The following is a 19681-nucleotide window of genomic DNA, read 5'->3' on the forward strand; positions in this document are numbered from 1 at the left end:
TTAGGAAACCTTAGCTCTCGCAACCATTCTGAGACCACCAACACACTCTATGTAGTTCATTCTACAATTACAAAATATAATTTAAAGGCTTTAATTTCAACTCATAAAGATAGATACAAAATATATGAAACACAATTTTAATCAATTGGTACATGTATAAAATAGAAAAACAGCATTTTATTGATTAGTGGCAATTGGTTGGATCAGATTAGATGATAGCTGCTTTTCTAATGCATCAGCTTTGGAGAGATACTGATCTCTGAAATTTGTGTAAGATTTAACTTGAAGTCTTTCAACACTAGCAGGAGGATGAAGAAATTCTTCAGTCAGACAGGTATCGCTGTATTAACTCATCGATGTACAGCTGTTTTAAGAAAAGCAGTGGTGACTGTGACCTGATGGTGAAGTGGAGATGACTTGTATTTTCCACTTGTGAAATGCTGCATTCCCGAGAGCCAAGGACTGTCAGCACTCATTAATGATGCTTGGCAAGAGCTAAATCTGATAAGATACAAATATGTGTCCCTATTTTACAGATGGGTAAACTGATATGCAGACAGCAAATGAGCTGACTGCAGGCATATAGTGAGTCAGTGGCAGAAAAGGGCACTTCAGATTTGCTGCCTACTCTAACCACCAGATCACGTTCCCACCTCCAGGGGTAATAAGTTTGTCTATCACAGCCATTCTGATTCATATTGGTATTACCCTTACTGCTGTGGTTTCAAATTTCACACAGTCCTGATTAAAAAATAAAATAAAATAAATAAAAAAAGACTCTTTCATTCCCATAAAATCCTTCTAAATGTTGTTATTAACACATTGCTTATTTTTACTTCCTATTAGTTTGCATTCTGAAAGGGTGTCTAAGCCTTGACAATACAAAAGCAATAAAGATGTTACGGATGCTTCTAGCAGACTTGAGAGATTTCATGTAGAAAAGAGTTTAAACATGATCCAGAGGGGAGCCTTGGGTTTAGTTTAGCCTGCGTAGCACACTGCCCACATGAGCTAAAAACATGACAGCTGAGAAACACCCCATCTTTCAGTTCAATTTCAACCTGAGCATAGCCTACAAAGACCTCAAAAGCAGACCAAAGTTGTGATTCACATGTCACTTTTGGATGTAACAAACAGAAGCAAGATAATGTTCATAAGTTATGATATCTCTTTCAGGACCAAGCAATACAACTGGGAAAAAATAAATGAAATGAAATGAAATGAAATGAAATGAAATGAAATGAAATGAAATAAAATAAAATAGGTTCAGCTTCCGTACACGAAGGCCCTTTTTAAGGACTAGAAGAGAGGTACCCGAGCCGGTCCTATCGGAAGGAGGATGCTGCCTTGCTCACAGGCTCTTCGTGATGAGGCCTGAGGTTCCCCCCAGTGGCGGAAACTGCGAGCACAGCTCCCCGGAGAAGAGAAGCGACGAGTGGTTGCTGCTCCTGTGTTCCCCAGCCCTGCTGTCAGCTCAGCTCTCAGTGCCGCCTAGTACTGCTCCTGGGCAACACGCAAGCTGTGAAAAGCTGGTGGTCTGAAAGAAGAACCCCAAGCAGCTGGGGAAACACAGGGAAGATGCTGTTGGGTTTAAGAGCTGGAATAAAGTTCTTTTGGATGCGGGTTCCAAGGATATGAGAGATGACTTGGCAGGGGATACTTGGATTGGAGCAGATCCTCAGCTACAAGGGGGCTGTAGGGTTTGGTGGAAGTGTGCATGGTTATGTCGATCTCAGCGTAAGGTTTAGAAGAACTTACACTATGATAACCTACAGGACAGCAGCAGTAAACTGTGGAGGTCCCCTCGTGGCTGAAATTAAAATTACATTTCCAAATAGTTTTCCTGAACAAAAGTACCAGAACTAATCAGCTGCCTCTCACACTCGGTTGTAAGGCGGGGAGCTGGTGGGGAAGACAAAATACCTCAAGTGCAGCCAGGTGCTGGTGGCACCCGGGAAAAGGGGCTGCAAGTGCCTGAGATCATCAGGTGAGAGCCACAGTGGTGAGAAAAGGTACAAGGATAAGTCCAGGGAGAAGGAAGGAGTGCGCGCTGCACCAAAATGACTCTCAGCGGTCTGCTGCTAGCCTCGGGGCTGGCATTCAGGCACCAGAACACGACGGGAGGAGAAGAGGCCCCAGGTGTGTGTTGAGAGGTGCAGCCAGGGGAGTAAGTTGCTGCAACAGTGCTCCTTTGTTGGCTTGAAAAGTGCATTGTGTGCTCCCTCCTCAGAGGGCTGCACGTTGATGGAGGAGGATCCGAGATGCTCATGTGTTTTCTGCTTTTGTTCTTCCTGTTCTCAGCTTAAATAAAAGATTCTGCTTCCATGGCTGTCATTTTATCACAAAATCCACATTAAATTGTAATGACAAAGCAAGAGGAAGTTTAGCTATTGTATGTTTGAGATGATTAGAGGAAGACTTCACCGTAACAACCACGTTCTCCATAGTTCTCTGTCAACTGGCTCTAAGAAGTGCAGTATGAAGCCTTGATTTAAAGATAATTCCTCCAGCAAAATCACTAATGAGCTTTATTCTTTAAGTAAGCACAGCTGCTATTTTTGGCTAGCCATTTATAAACTCCTCAGAACATAGGGACTTTTTGCCTATGCTTACAGTAATGATTACATTAAATTCTGGGGGTTTACTCCTGATTTTTAATAGCATAAAAAAGAGTGGGATATGCCTCATTCAACAGACACACATGCTGTTTCAAGAAGTTTAATTTCACATGTTCACCTTGCAGCCCGGAGCAGTATTTAAAGAACAAATCACACCACTTCCCTAATAGATGAAATTAAAAGACATCTCAGCTATGGGCTATCACAGTTTTAACACGCTGAAAAGTATAAAATATAAAACATTTCAGATTACAGAGAAAACTGAGTCTGAAATAGCATCACTAGTTTAGATTTAAACAAAGATTAAAGCAGAATCTGATGTTTTCCATAGAAAGCATCCCTAGCAGTACTTATCCAACAAGGAATCTGGCATGGTAACTGAATTAAAATGGTCTTTTTAATGATGGATGTTATAACACAGATGTGTTCAGAAGTTTACATCGCAGCAGTCACAGGATTTTATTTCCCTTTAATGGGTGGAAATTACTGGAGAACTCTTAAAACTTCTCACTGAATCAATTGAATAGCTATGTGAGTAAAGACTTATGTGTCCACACAGTTTGCTTTGGCAGTTTGTTTGACAAGAAAAAAAATCAAGTGCACCCTGTAAGGTCATAGCCACACTCTAAGATATCAATGATGCCATATGAGTGTATTTTAAGGAAAATTCAAGCAGAAATAATTACTAAGCAAAGAGCAAGCAGTTCTGTTTAATGTGAAAGTCTGTTTTGTGCTCATGCAAAATTGCTCAGAGTGGATTTTATTTGTCTAGGATGCAGAGGTGCTCGTTAGCACGACCTAATTGCACACGAGTGCCGACCAGCCTACAACATCCACTTTTGCTCCCAGCAAGCCTGTTGTCCCACGGCCATTCCCAGCTGTGCAGACTGGATCACGGGAGGACCAAGAGCCGGGCAGCGACCCCTGCTCGCCGCGCTCGGCTCTTTGCCCCTGCCACCACCGGGGAGCTTCAGCACCGCGGACAGCGCCGCAGCGCCCGGCCCCACACCGCCCCCGGGGATGCTCGGAGCACCACCGCACGCTGTACGCGCCCTGGGTGACATTGGCCACACCTTTCCCCCTAGCAGGTGTCCCGTATTCTGTTGTCACCTACAAGCCCCCCAAACTGCCGGCTGTGTCTCTGAGAAGCATGTGATAGGACCCTTCCAACAGCTGAGCGACGATTACATGGTAACCTTGATGCTGCATTACCACTGGTGCTGTGTGACCGACTGCAGACAGCCTAATGCTCTAAATATTGCAAGAGTAAATCAGTGTGAAAGGTAGGTAAAAGAACATCAAAAAGTATGCTTAAGAGCTGGTTCTCCAAGCTTTTTCCTCTCGTAAGGCGTATGATGTTTTAATTACATCATCACCATCATCATTATGAAAGTAAAGCAGGTAGTAGCTGAAAGGAATATAATTTCTGATTTCTGCACTAAAGAAATGTTAACTCTCAATTTCTGTTGAAGTAAATCAATAATGGGGACCATTAGAAGTTCTGCTTTCCCTAGGGCAAGGACCAGCCAGTCTTTTTTTTTTTTTTTTTTTTTTTTTTACAATCAGAGTTTAGATTTCTTTTATTCTCCTTCAGCCTGCTGGATAAATTCTGCGATTTCATACACCATTGCTCTGGTAGGTTTCTTCAGTCCTGTACATGACAATAAACTACCCAGGACCCTAAAGCAAACATTAGTGCTGCCATACCTGTGTGCTCAGTTTAGATCAGGCTCTTCTCTTTGGTGTTTAGACGGTTGCTAAAGCATGGAGTTCTCTTCAGTAACTGGGATCAGGTTGGGTTTCCAACTCTCTGTATCTTTCCAAGGCAGCAAATTGCTGGAAAAAGACACAGAAAGCAAGAGAGGATTAAACCATCTATTTTTCTTCATAAGAAATTACATTAATATATTATAACCCAGGAGTGGACAATCTTTCAATGCATTCTCCTGATTCCTCTGATGGAATAGGCATCTCAGCAATCAGGCATACCTGCAGCCTCCCACACCCTTGGTGCTTTCCACTGTTTTATCCCCAGGCTTATTTTTGAAGGGACTAATTGCACAAATTGTCCTAATAAACAGTAATAACCAAACAGTCCCACAGAAGTACTAGGAAAACAAACAAACAAACAAACTTACTTTTACTGACATTAAAAAACTGTTAACTTGATGGAAAAAATATATCAAAACAAACAAAAAATGTCTAGGATAATTTCCCCTGTATCCAGTATATTACTTGCCATTTTGCAAAGCTGCATGATGACCAGAAAGGAAGCAAGGAAAAACACATCCTTTTTGGAATTGCAAGGAGAAGAGCTTTGCTTGCTTCCCCAGTGAGACTGTTATCAACCTGAAGAGCACTCTTTAGTTTTAGCTTGATTTATTATTATTATTATTATTATTATTAGTTGGGGAGGGAGACTATTAATTAGTTACCATGTTTACTAACTAGAACCTAATTATTTTTTTTCTGTACATCAGTTGGAAGAATAATGAATCTAATTTCACTTAAATGTTATTCAAGTACTCACCAAAGGGTTTGAGTAATTCCTTCATGAGTACACAAGCACTTTCAGAAATGGAAATACCAGACTGAGAAGATAAAGGAAGACTGAAATGAAGTGTCTGGGGGGTTGTTTTCAGGTATTGACTTTCATTTTGGGAACTGCATTTCCCTCATAGGCAGGTTTTCATCATTTTCATGAAAACCTTCTCCCTTTGATACATACACAGAAGGATTCCTGGAAAGCAATGTTAAAGCACTTTACTCAGAAAATGCCTAATGGCAGGTTGTATCTTCATACATGACTGTATAAAATTCCTTATTTTCCAGATAATCACATAAAGAAAAGTCATAAAGAGATATTCAAAGAGGATGAATGGATAAATGTCTTCCTGAAACAATAGTAGAGACAAATCAAAGCACACAAAACAAAATGCCTTTTCAAATGTGTGCAATTGAAAAATATTGAATCATGTTGTCGTTAGCATTTAATCAGCTCCTTAGCTGATAAGTCTAACTCAAAATGCCACATTTTCCTGCCCACTTGCAGGGAGAGAGAGAGAGAGAGAGATGGCTTGCACTCTGGAAGAAGCTACGTGCTGCACAGAAACAAGATCTTGCTGGAGTGGGACAAGCTAATTTCCAGTGTCACAAGTTGGGCAGCCTTACATTTGTTAGGGAGAAAGGTTTGCGGCAATTGATGAACAAAGTACTGGGACAAGAAATCCACTTGTAACCAAGATGGAACTGAATTCTTGTTCCAAAGAAAGAGGGAGAGAATCAGAAGGAGAGGAGGAGAGAAGTAGAACAGGCATGAGAATCTTGAGATACAAGACTTCAGGTTAAAAAAAAAAAAAAAAAAAAAAAAAAAAAAAAGGATTGAAACACACGAGACAGCATGTACTTCTTCGGATATTTCACTCTTGCCTAGCCCACACGTCACCGCCAGATGGCCCCATATGAACTTGGATGAATAATTTGGTTACTAGCTTCAAAGACCTATGGGTGTTTGAATCTGTGTAATTTCCAAGGCTACTAGGTGACAAAACAAACAAACAAAAACAACTCTAAAAGTCCAGCTACACGAAGCTGAAGAGTTTGAACAGCTCCAGGTTCAAAAGCTTGGATTAGAATACAGGTTTCAAGTACTGGGTTCTTTGGATGCAGGACATGGTTCAGTCTTATGAACGCAAGAGGTGATGCAATAGTGTAGTGATAACAATAAATTCACAGTCCAAATGGGAATATAATATTGGACATACCTGATTTCATTCTTTCAATCTATGCGGCACTTGTAAGGTCATAGGATTGCAATCAGCTTTTGGTATCATGCTTCAGGAGGTGGAGAACACCTGGAACTAGAGAGAATTCAAATGAGAACAGCAAAGATGAACAAAAGCTCTGTGAAACACATCCAAGGTGCAAAGCCTGAGAAAACTGGCTTGCTAAGCTGTTGAAAAACAGCTTTGTTGGCCAGCTGTAGGAAGTGACTGGTATTGGTGGCAGGACCCTGAATTAAAAACACGAACTTTAACAGGAGGCTAGGACACAGGTGCCATAAAACAGCAAATGATATCTAACAAATCCTGGCAAGGTGGACTCCTGAGGTCAGCTTCAGGCTCACTTTCTACAACTTCTAGGAGTTTCCTTTGCAGAAAGATCCAGGGGAGCTAACGATTACACATATCAGTGGAAAAGCACTGAATGCTGATTTCAACGCCTGCAGAAATCTCAACAAAAATCTTTCTAGAAACAGGTAATGTGCAGTGTATCTGGCATCCAAGGCCTTTTGACATCTGTCATTTGACAGATGAATACAAACTTAATTATAGGACAGAATTTAAGAGACAAGGAGACCTTGACAAGCCAGGCTTTGCTGAAATCAGCCCCACCTCAAGGTGACCCATAGCACAGTGCCAGGGTGCAGTCCCCAGCTTTCTGGTTCCAAATGCTTCATTTCTGGTCCTCACTGGTGTCCAAAGATTCTTGCACACTTCAGTAAGAGGACTGATTCTACTCAGACTTCTCAGTGCTGCTCCAAAAGACAGAAGGATCTTTTAAACTCATAAAAGCCAACACATTAGAATATAAATTAGGAAACAAAATAAAGCAAAGCAAAGAGGAATTGCAATACAGTCTTTACTAAGACATCAAGACTTCATATAAAGAATTTATAGACCAGCTCACATACAAAATAAGTAGTTAACAAAGCTATTTCATAGAAAGTTATTTATTTATAATATTATAATTTTAGAAATAGTAACTGTTCTCATCAACTCCTAAACCTGTGGTCTGCAGAATGTGGAGGCAAAACCTGTTTCAGATAGACACAAACAACACAGAAAAAGCTGAGTGGAATGAAAAGCTTTGGCAGAGGCTGTACTAGCTGCCTAACACGTAGCACACAGTCAGCTGCCGGCAGGGAGACGGGGCACTCCTGAGAGTCACGTGGTGTGTAAACAAGAGCAACGGGAACTTATGGAGCAAATCCAAATTCTGACAGGGTGTACAGCTCAATGGGTGTCTGGCTGTGAAAGCAATGAAGAATATCACTGCCTGTAAAAGCATCATTATGACCCTTTGTTTAAGAACAGAAAACCTGTAGGGGTCCACCTGTAGCAACAGTTGCTATGCAGCAATGCAAAAACAAACAAACAAAGAAGCCAAAACCATAACCTCAGTTGTCCAGATAAGAATCTAATGGACAAACTCAAAAAATGGCCTTCAGCAGTGTATATGTTTCAGTTACTAAGCCATACCAAAAATCTTCAGGACAATAACGTGGTTACATTCATTACATTGATTTTTTCCCTTGTTTTTCTTACACACGCTGTTTTCCTAGAACAAGATGGACCCAGAATCATTTTTTTAATGGCCAGCTGTCAGGTGAATTCTCTCCCTGCTTTACTACTTTGCTTTTCCATGCCTAACAATAGCTAGATGTGGCTCCTCAAGGGGCATCTTTACCATGTAGGGACAAATGGTGACAAGTCTTAACAGATCTCTGGGGGTAAATTAAATTTAACCTGCAAGAGAACGACGGCTCCTAATAAAGGAGTTTCCTGTCTCTCTTGGTTTATAATTAACAGAGGCCTCTGAGACTTGATGATGTCAATGAGCCTCAAATAAGCTTTCTCTCTAAGCCACTAAACCTATCTGAGTGGAAGATTAGTCTAATTTCAGGGAAAAATTTTTTTTAAAAAAAAAAAAAAGTCTTCAAAACTTCTTTTGCTTTATATTTACATCTCACCTTATATTAATATCTCACTTGTGGAGCAGGTGCTTGACCAACTCTCTACACAAAAAGCCTTCTCACAATAGTTGCAATACCTCCAGCTACCTGCACCTGGCAACGAGCCGTGCCTAAGCCAGCATCTGCAGCACCTGCTTGGTGGCCCCCAACTGCGGGAACTCAGCAGGAGTCCACACATGCAAGTCAGGTGAATACTGAAGGAGGAGTCTGGGAAAAAGGGGGGACAATGCAATCGAGTGAGGTGGGAGTAGGGATGTTAGTCATAGGTTTGTAACTATAAAAGCTTTCCCCATACTTCTGCTAACTCATGGAAGTATCAAGTGGAGTATGTCTACCTGGCTTCAGGTACTCTTGCTAAATTCTGCTCTGAACTCCAGCGACTGCTGAACTGTTGTACCTTTGGTGGGACACCACACACAATGTCTAAACTTGTTAACAATATGCCTAAAAAGTGAGATAGCAGAAATTTTTGAGAAAGCCCTTTCATCTCATTAAGCGGTGGTACAGAGAAGCTACAGAAGGATCCTGGGGACGTAATGCTACACAAAGAAGTCAGAAGTCATGGACAGAAGTCATGGACAAAGGTGACACACGCACAGGTAGTGCTGACACTGTGGTAAGCTCTGGTAAGGTTTCTTTTTGTTGACCTGATCCACCCATTTTGGATCTGATGATTCACTGTAATTGTAATCAGTGTACTGACTGCGATTTATGAACATTTGACCTTTTCCTTTAAAAGCAATTCTTACTAGAAGCAGCATTGTAACTGTACACCTGTGTACATTCAATACCCAGGTAAAACTTCCAAGAGAACTTCCTGCAATTTCTGGCACTTCCATCCAGGTAAATTCTCTACCTGTTTTGATTTAGTTTGGCTTACATTAATTTATGTAAACTATATTATATGTCTATATAATAATACAACATGATCTAGAATGTAATTCTGGGAGGGAGATGAGCGCTATGACAGAACAAGCCAAGAAAACTGCAGATTGTAGGCCTTATGGCTTGTGATGTATTAACAGTCTGAACACAAGTAGAATCACCTCCTAGACGTAAGCTCTGTCACCCAAGCAATGACTTGTACAGGTCAAATTTCCTGGTCCTCTCCTTGGTCAGAAGACATTTCTGTGTCAGCAGCAACCACTTGAAGTTTCATTGCTCGTCTGTTCTTCTCTAACCACCTTTTATTCTGTTGACAGCAGTCCTGCTTTGGGAAATTCTCTAAACAAGAAACCACTAATCAAGGGTTGCCTGTTGTTTTAAGACACATACAGAACCGTATGAAAATTTAAGACTATTAAGGGCAGAATCATCACTTTTTGTTTATTTTTTTTAAGTGGAGGAAATGTCTGTTTGATGGAACAACTGGTGAAATGATCTTCCTTACTGAAATACATTGATCAACTCTTGGATCTGTTATACTTTCACAAAGAAGGTATGATGTCAGGTTTGTGAATATTTGACCTGAGAGGGCATATGTGTGGATATCTATGAGAAGGGGGAAGTTCTCTCATATTTCCTCACCGTGAACAGGAAGACTTGTAGGACAGCAGCAAGTTTAACTTCGCAAGATTTTTTGCTTCTTCTTCTTTCCCAGCTTAGCTTCATTTTTATCCAAGCTGGAACATTCATTAATCCTTGCTAATTCTTTCAACTCTTTAAAATTCCTGTGAGACAGCTTTATATTAATGTACTGAAGCAGAGCCAAGTGACTTTGTGTTTATTGTTGTCTAATAGCTCGTGGCCTACTTTAAGATTTGATGGAACAGTCCTAAGCATTTATTTTAAACAGATGTTACTGAGAAGGACGAACAAATACATTAATGTGTTAACTCACTACAGTTTATTATAGCAATTAGAAATAAAACATAGCAATGCTTATAATATTGACAAATATAATAATAAATCAGAAGACAAATTATGACATCCCCCACCCTTTCTAGTCCACCCTGGGGCCTGAGCCCCTCTCTTTGCCATGCCACCCCCATCCCTGCTCCCAGCTGCGAACACCCACCTTCCTGCAGGAAAATATCACCCAGTGTTAGCCCCCAAATGAAAGAAGCTTCCCAAAGGTTCTTCTCCAGGAGGGAGGCCAGCTCAGCTCAGAGCCTCTATTCTGGATAATGTACTTGTAGGGAGGAGAATACAGAAAATGTCTCTCCCAGGTTATCAGGAGGTAATTGTCTTCTCACTTCCACCACAAAGTTTAGAAGTGTCTTGTAGTTCTTGCAGGCTAATTTTAGCATAAGGTCCAAAGCCTTTGTCAGCTTTTATCATGCTGCAATATTAAGGGTGAAATAATGGTAAGTTCTTTCATTGGCGGACTTACAAAGCTGTTTAGTGAAACGAGCTCTGTGGTTCATTTGGGGACTAGACAAGGTGGCATAGTCTCCACTGATAGCATATAACAAGTCACCACAGTTTTTGTTAATTCTGGAACATTGCAGAGCTCTTTTGTATTCTGCACTGCAGCTCTTAGGGTGGGAGGATGTTGTGGATTATCAAGCTCACAGAACTGGTTTGAACATGAAAAGATGCTTGCAGGGGAATGTTATAAGAGTCTTTATAAGGTGATAACCAAGCTTTTTTCTCTATTTTTCAATAGATAAACTAGTATTCCAATTTTGTTAGCATTGGTAATACACAATCTATACTTCTTGTATGCTACTATCTCTAAAACATCTGATGTTGCATGCGTATGTCCTTCACATTTTTTTCCTTTGCTGTTGAGAATCACACCAGCTAAACAGCATTACAACAGCCAGGGGTTCATGGAAGTGTGCTGTGTACAGTATAAGTAAATGCGAAGTCTGAAAGTCTGCCATGAATAACTACAGAGGTTTTTCCTGTATCAACAGATGGCCTTCTGTTAATGACAGAATATCAGTGTTTGTGATGAATGAATTACCCATCAATTTTCTGTCACCACTGCAGGAAGAATATGTGATCCTGTGTGAAAAAGAAAATAAGAATAGAAAGCCACTCACACAACAGCAAAAAACTGGTGGGGAATGTTAATGCCAGAGTACTGACAAGTAAAGAAACATGTCAAACTTGGTCAGTATCACTTCTTCAGACCTTTCCTAGTCTGGCTGATGGTGCCAGAAAATTAAAGAACCTTTGTTGAAGCTTACAGCTCCAGAGGGATCTATTATACAGAAGCAAGTTATCAAGCAAATCTTATTCTCCCTCTTCTTCCTCTGTATGATCTGGCAAAAGATTGAAGAAGCACATAGCTGCAGATGGCACCGATTCTAATTCAGGAAAGAGTTAGAGACAACATTCCTCTGCATAGTCTTCATTTTGATGGGAATCATTTCCAGCTTCCTTTGCCTCAGCTCAAGTTTTTTAAAAAAAATCCATGTGGAGCACAGGGTTTCCAGGGAGGCATGAGCAATCCAGTGTTGGTGGATAGAAGAACTGTGGGGACACCAAATACAGTGATCCAGAATTATGAGTCACTCTGAAGAAAATCACAAGCTATTTAAAAAAATAATAAAAAAATAATAATAATTTTCTGTGTTTGCTTGGTCTTTTCACTTTGGATCCCTTCCTGTCTCATTTATGGAATACTCATCTACACAAGAGTTCCCAGATGTACTGAAAGGTAAACCTGGCTTCCTGTACCATTTGCCATCGAGGAGGGAAGCACGCAGCTTCTTCCAGCTCCAGCTGTCACCATGGTCTCACTCTTTCCAGCTGATGGTGATGTATCACTTCTTCCCTCTGGGGTAGATCATCCCTAAATCCTACTAGGTACACAGGGAGCTTTCCCTGCAATCCTCTGACTCAAATTCCATTTCATCCAATTTCCCCAATCTCTTTTTCCCTGTTCTTTGACCATGCTGCTGGCAGGAATGGCTATACAGGTAGTTGGCTGCAGTACAATTAAATTATTTTTGTCCTCACCCCTTTCGTATGTAATGAGTAGCTGTGAGCCAACTCTGGATCCAGGACTAGCCTGCCAGCCGTTGTCCTTTGCAAGTTCAGCTGATAGGAGTTGGCTGCATTTGACAGTGGGATTTGAGAAACAGCAAGTTAGCTCCTGAGAGACTGACATCCCCTAAAGGTGGTGTTAATACTAATAGATAATTTCTAAAAACTGCTACAATTAAAATGGTAGTAAATACTTTTCAATGGCACCAGGCAATATATTATTTTTTAAAAAGGGGGGCAAAACTACTTAACATTGTAGCAATTATAGACTCCTCTAGGATCTAAAACAAAGCCACCTAAGAATAGAAGAGAGGGATTATGGTTTGAATGGCTTCTCCCACATGCTTCATTGTTCTCCTCACCATAATTTTGCAATTAATTTGCATTCATCCTCCTGTGAGGTGAGAAAACAACAGGTAGAACAGATTTATTTATTAGTTACTCACTTCCACCTAAGTACCACACTCAGGTAAGTCCCCAAGGCTCCTGGCCATTAGCAGGCACAAATGGGAAAAGCCCAAGCCAGTCAGTCAGCTGTAAGTGCTTTTGGAGAACAGGTAAGAGACACATTTCCAATATGATTTTAGAACCTGCACCATACCCATTGTACAGTCTAGAAGATACCTCTAATTACTTCTCTAAGAAAGGTATTTTTTGAGAACTTCCCTTTTTGATCAGACCACAATGCTTACTAAGGTGGTAAAAAGAATCAGAAAATTTGGGAGAGACCTAAGGGAAACCCTGGCTGCACTGCTGCTAACTATGGTTGCTTGAGGGAAGAGGCTGGTGAGCTGTGATGAGAGAACTGCCAGAGAGGAATGTGATCAGGGCATTAAGTTCTGTGTAATGCAGCTCCAAACATTTGAAGTTATTTGCTTCTTTCCTACAGGATTCATGTTTGAGGCTTTTATAGACAAAGAGTGGTTTGATGATAAATCAGATTATATATAGCTTTATATGTCTTTTTCTAATAAAAATTTTAAATCATGTATATAAAAATGATGTAAATTTCTCATTGTGAAAAATAACTTTCTTCATTCTTCTCCTTTCTCTTACCAACAGACCAAAGTCTATCATTTATAAACAGTCTCATGAAGCAAACATATCCCAATAATGCTCAACAGAAAGAAAATCTCTTCATATAGGTGAATCACAGTACTATGGATCATGGCAGGGATTTGTTACAAGAGTGCTTAGCACGAATAAAACCATGTTTTCAAATGCTAGTAAAATCTTGGCAGCAGTAAACCTATCTATCAAGTACCCATGAGTACAAGCTCAGCCCATCTTGTACAAATGAAAATGTTCTTTGTTTAACCTATATTAGCTTTTCAGCGAAAAATAATCCTCATATTTCATAGTATAGTTAAACAAGAGAAAATCCATTTCATACAATTTTTTGATCTTCTCAATTTGTTCTGAGCTCAACTGTCTGAGGTATTCCAAGGTGATATCACCATTAGTTCGTTTCTCTGAGCCATACCTCTTCAGGCTGGGGTACTGTAGGCTCTCTGGTGCACCAATTGCCTTCAGAACATGCTCAGAATCCAACCCAAGAGTTTCATACTTGCCCAGAATATCATAGTGAACGTTGCAAGGATCACAGAGAAGAAACATTGGTTTCCAGTGAATGTCAAGAGTATTCATTGGTTTTGCTATAATGAAGCTGACAAACTCCTGGAAACTCACTTTTTCGGAAGAATTTTTGTTTTTCCTGAACATTGCCCTAATCTCATTAGCAACAGTGGTACTATAGTATGGCTCAGAGTGCAGAAGCTTGTCTCTGTAAGCTGAAACCAGCCGTTCCAAGGGATGTCTGGTGAACATCACTTTGGTGTAATTGTTCAGAAATTCGTCTTGTACAGGGGGAGGGTAAGCAGCCAGCCTTTTGATCAGTGAGGTCTGGTGGATGTGGTCATGCTCAATTTCAGAAGCTTCCAATTCCAAGCCTGCTTGCAGAATGAAAATGATTCTCTTCCAGTTGGAGCAGCCTACCTTGGGCACCTCACAGTAGGTAAGTTTATGTTTGTGCTCCACAAAGAGCTGGCTTGCTACATGAGAATCCAATTTGCTTCTTAGTTTAAGAAGGTTGTTCTTCTGGCAGACAGAAGCCAGTGTGTTTTTACGATCATTTTGAATTGCCAGCCAATCTTCAGTGGGAACATGAAAAGAATCTGCAACCAAGGAAGAAATTTAAACTGTTTGTGTGAAATAGACTTAGATAATTCTCTTTCTCTTTGAAGACCAAAGAACTCAAACTTTCTCCCTGCATGCCAAAACAAATAAGTATTTCTTGTTTCCCATCTCTTGACTACTGCAGCAAAAATGCAACAAACTGTCCTGCTTGGTGAAAAGTTCTTTAAAATGAAAACTGTCAACATTAGTAATATTACTCTGAGATTGATGGATGTTCAGACACTTGTAATATCAAATGTTTTTGTAGTACTCTTCTCCCAGTACATTACTAAGACAGCCACCACAGTGACAAAGCCTTTGATATTTTAACAGTTTTTCTTACCTGGGCATCACAGCTACTTTCTAACACATTTAAGAAGGATGGAACTGGTTCTAGAAATGGTTAAGTTCATAAATTCTTTACTCACCCATTAGATTTTTTTGTCTCATAGAGAAAAATCCAAAAATAATTATCCCAAAAATAAAATTTGGGAGAAGGAAAACTAATGCCTTCTGGTTCATATTCTTTTCAGACGAAGGAGGGAGATGTAATCTCTAAACTGGATATCTGCCTTTCTGTCAACAAAGAAATAAAATACATACTTTGTATGACATATAAAAAAGATGATGTGATATTTTCTTACAGAATTTAAGACAGCAGAAGGACCTTTATGCACTACTAAAGCATGCTTTGCTAACATGTAAACATTCTCTAAAGAAAAAGACTCACATTTACACAGTTAAACCTCATAAACAAATAGTATGACCATTTAAAAGTATTAAAAAGAGTTCCAACTTTCTCAGAACAATGGACTGTGCATGAGCAAGTACTCCTCACTTCTCATGATTTAAAGCTGGTATTCCCATTAAGTAAACTCATCTACCCCTTCACACTGTGCAAAAGTAATAAAATCATTTAGAATTAGAAATGTTATTTAAAAAAAAATAATCTTGCTTGTTAGAGTCTGGGAGTACAGTTTTCTGGAACCTGAAACAGGCCTAACTGCAAATCTAAGGATGAGAGTCTTCCCCTCCTCTTCACTGAAGCTTCCAATTCATAAAAATAAATCAATATTTAGTGCAGCAGAAACTCTTCTACATTCCAGCAGATAATTCTAACTACTAACAATTGATTAATTCTCTCATTCTCTCTCTCCTAAAGAGACTGCAGAGTATGCATGTGCTGCTGTTGCTGCTGCAGCAGAAGTCCCCCAAAATGGTGCATGGTGACAGGAAGTATGTAGAAGGAGGGAAGGCCAATGCAGTGCAACAGTCAAGGTATTCCCTCTACTCTACTCATTTGTTATGTCCCCATGTACTTCCCAGAGATAGAGCTCTCTAAATTTCTCCATGCAGTCTTACTGTGTTGCTCCCTTAGGAATCTCTTCATCAGCATACTTTTAATTACTTTTTATTTGAAATACCAACAAATAAGTGCAAAGCCGTAACTGCTTGAAGACTTGACTTTTTATTTCTGTCCCATAAAGAGTGTATCATAAAAAAGTCAAATAACATTGTCTTTTTGGTTTTTTTTGGACTTCTGATTATTATTATTTTTACCCTGAAGCTGCTGGCAATAAAAACAATCCTCACCTGATTTCTTGAGGCTACAACTTCATTTTTTTTGTTTTACAGAGATGCAACAGGACCACTCGGGAAGTTATTTGGGGTCCCCCCTGCAGTGCTGATGTACATAAATCCCAGCTGCCAAAATGGAAATGGGTTTCCTGTATGCTCCAAGACAGCAGTAGGCTCATCTACTAGTGGTATAATAGTAGATTATTATAGCACTGAAAATGCACTTGCACACAGAGATTCTTTCAGGGCTGAGGGGTGATTATTGTATCACACATCAATATCAGGATTATCTTCAGACGCATACAGTTAGCAGCATTACTAATCAGTAATTCTCTCTTAATGTAAGCACAACCCTAGAAATGAAGAAGGATAACTGTTCACTATCTCTAACGTCTATACATCAACATGAACAAATCTGCAGTTGCATATTTTAACCATATACTTGTGACTACATTAAACTGTTACAATATTCATTCAAATGAACACAGTATTTTTATGCACTATGGCATTTAGCCAATATTTTTGCATTTTCTTATCTGCAAAAGACCATTGTGAAGACTACAAGAAAATGTAGGTGTTGATCTTTGACCTTTAACCTTTTCTTCACTGTATGTCAATTCTCCCTTTACCATGTGATCTACTGATTTCTTATGCATCAAGCACTGTTTTCAAAGCCTTTCAAGGTCAGTCAGATTGGTCATTGATCTTACCAGCTCCAAGACAGTAATCTTTTTCTTTTTTTTTTCTTCCCAGAAGTGATTTAAAGACCACATCTACAATGTCACACCATGTAGCAACTAAAACAAATTAGACTAAATAATTCTGTACAAGGAATCCTTCTTAGAGTATGCTTAGGAGAAGAAGGTTGGGCTTTAGTTACCTGATATACTGTCACCTCAGGGTAGTTGTTATCATACCTGTCTCAGGAATCAGAAAGTTTACCATATTTAGATATTTTTATCATGTATAGATGTTAAACAACTGTTATAGAATATAGGATCTGCCAGAAGGCACATTTTGTGTTGAAACATGTCAGTGAGTTACCAGAGGCAAATGGGAGAGAGTGACCTCCTTGAGGCAAGAAGCTCATCAAACACAGTAGACAACTCCTCTAAGACATTTAAGCATATTTGTGGAAGCAAGGGAATGCTTATTCAGGAGAATGGCCAGACAATAAGGATGAACAGAATGAGCTCCGAAGTGACAGACTATATCTGTCTGCACCACTTGGAAATCTTCAAAATGCAGACTGGCTGTAATAGCTATCATGCTCCATCAGGAAGTGAGTGAGGTCAATGTGACAATTCAAAGAAGCTGCTACCTGAAGGTGAAGACCAAAGTCTACTTCTCAAAGTGTTTTCTGATGGAAGATCCCAGTATGGTGTTCTGTGTAACACGAGGTCTTCAATGATGTAAAACACCTAAGGACAACATGAGGTATAACAAGGAAAGAAAATTCTGAGAACCATTTTGTCAGAAGAGGGGAAAATAACCTAAAAATAAAAAGGGGGGAAAAAATAAAACCATTGTTACGCTTTTCACAGTCTGATGAACTTTTTCTCCTATTACTTCACTTAACATCTTTTACAAGTATTTGTAGTTGTGTTGTCTGTTTTAGAGGCAATTAATTCTTTTGTTTGCATTTTACCTCATCCTGCCTTGAATTAAGTGTAAATGGGTAATTACAAGGCATTCCTCAGCCAAGGTGTGGTGAATATATCAACACAATATCTCTAGTTTTGCTGTACCCAAAGGGTAGCCGGATGGGCCACCAAACGCAAGGTAGAAAGACAGTACCATAGGACTCGAAAAAAGGTAGAAATGCCTTCGAACTGAATATTAACAACAAGAAGTCAGAGATCTAAATGCCTCTTTGGTGCTAACATCCCAGACAAGATGAGAGTATACTTAAAACTAAATACAGGGCATTAACCTGGTTTGTCCTTGTTACATGTTGTAGTTTTTTTTTTTTTTTTTTTTTTTTAAATTGTTTTTAATGAAAAGCATAACATTTTATATATAGATAATAGATAGAAATTAGGTAACAGCCCTATACTGCACAGTTGGTTTTTGCTTGTTCTTCAGATCACATCATTATAAGTCACCATACATAGCTAGCTACTGCTTACTGTTTTCAGCTCTGCATGTCTTACTGGAATCTGCAGATTTCATCAGAATTTTAATTTATTTTTTTCTTGGACATTAATAAACTGTAAACTAGGTAGTAAGAGGAATGACCCTCAGAACCTTTTCTTGTAAAACCCTTTCAGAAGCATTTCTTTCAGATTATGAGATTGAGGCCTGTCAGTTAACCAGCGTTTAATTCCTTCCACACGCGCCCAGCTAACTTATCACTTTGTAGCTTAGCCAAAACATGCTGCCAGGTCAAATGCTTTATACAATTCTAAGTCTACTCTATCAATTTCATCACCTTAAACAACCAAACTAAACAAAAATAATAAGTCAGTTTGCACAACACAAAGTCTTTATGAGAGCACAACCGGAGCAACTGCTCAAGCCAAGAGTGGTAGCATATGGGGAACAATTACTGTAGAAAGCAGTGTTAATCATGTCATGTGCATGTAGGACAAAAAAAAGGCCTGAGGCCCTCAAATATATATATATATATGTTTATTGACTTCCAGCCTTCTTTGCATTGCTGATAATTCTACCATCTCTCCATACTAAACCACTGTTAAGATTCCTTTCTTTGTGATACATACACAACATATAACTGAACCAAAAAATTGCATCAAGTTGTTCATAACTTCGTTTTTAATTCTGCCAGTCAAAAAAAGGTTCTTTCCATCCTTTTTTTCCTTCATGAAATTTATGAGAATTTTCTACATGCAATTTACACTGATTGCTTTCAACATTCCCCTTTTCTATATGATATACTGAGTATGGAGGAGGGGGCTGGCAACCTACTTGCACATCTGCTGTCTGCCAGGCTACTTCATTTGACCCAGTAGAGCTCTGTCTCAGTGACAGGGCTGTACTTTTGCAGGGTTTTCAAAACCATTGTAAATATGTCCAAGTTGCCAAATATATTTTTCTATTAAATTCCTTTCTCTTGGCTCATTTATCTCATACTTGCTTTCTATTTTTTGATACTAGACCTTCTGCAATCATCTCATATACCTGGTAGGGATCTGTCCTTTAACTGTTCATACCATATGTGGCTACATGATAACTACTGGCACCTATCCAACTTTGTAGAACCAACTTTGGTTCTGCTACAAGTTCTTTTTTTTTTCCCTGACCAACATGAGGTATGATGTAGAATCATTAGCACTCTTTCAGATGGCAAATACTTAGAAAGTCCAAAGATCACTTAGTGCTATCATCATATGTGTACTTGACATAGCATATCACACACAGATAGAAGTTCTTCCTCCTGCCTCGCAAGCTTATTCCTAGGCACAGGTACTGAAGGAGGAGATTGTTGCCTGTAACAGGTATCAGTGGAATCCCTATCTTGTCCTTGTACTGTTAAAACAGTGATTCATAATAACATTCCCTAATTCTTCTCCTGGAACTGTGGAACCATTTAAATTGAAAAATCTATAGTTTTGAAAATTGAAGGGTTTTTTAAGTCTTAAAAAAAAAAAAAAAA

At 39.4% G+C, this 19681-nt stretch overlaps 1 protein-coding gene across 1 annotated transcript; it reads right to left on the reverse strand.

Moving 5' to 3' along the window:
- Window positions 1–10202: 10202 nt before the first annotated feature.
- Window positions 10203–17500, reverse strand: LOC118168275 (carbohydrate sulfotransferase 9-like). The gene is made up of 3 exons (XM_035328551.1): window positions 17387–17500; window positions 14916–15063; window positions 10203–14486 (listed from the first exon to the last, which is right to left on the reverse strand). The coding sequence occupies exons 2-3, from the start codon at window positions 15007–15009 to the stop codon at window positions 13636–13638; spliced, it is 945 nt and encodes a 314-aa protein (XP_035184442.1). The 5' UTR covers window positions 15010–15063; window positions 17387–17500; the 3' UTR covers window positions 10203–13635.
- Between the last annotated feature and the right edge of the window lie 2181 nt (window positions 17501–19681).

The sequence above is a fragment of the Oxyura jamaicensis genome, chromosome 5 (genome assembly GCF_011077185.1).
Source record: "Oxyura jamaicensis isolate SHBP4307 breed ruddy duck chromosome 5, BPBGC_Ojam_1.0, whole genome shotgun sequence".
NCBI classification, from domain to species: domain Eukaryota; kingdom Metazoa; phylum Chordata; class Aves; order Anseriformes; family Anatidae; genus Oxyura; species Oxyura jamaicensis.

Excerpts from the sequence above, each read along its gene's own strand:
- LOC118168275 (XM_035328551.1), bottom strand. The coding sequence starts at position 15,009 with ATGAACCAGAAGGCATTAGTTTTCCTTCTCCCAAATTTTATTTTTGGG. Across the intron at positions 14,487-14,915 it reads GAGACAAAAAAATCTAATGG|ATTCTTTTCATGTTCCCACT; the intron begins GTGAGTAAAGAA and ends CCTTGGTTGCAG.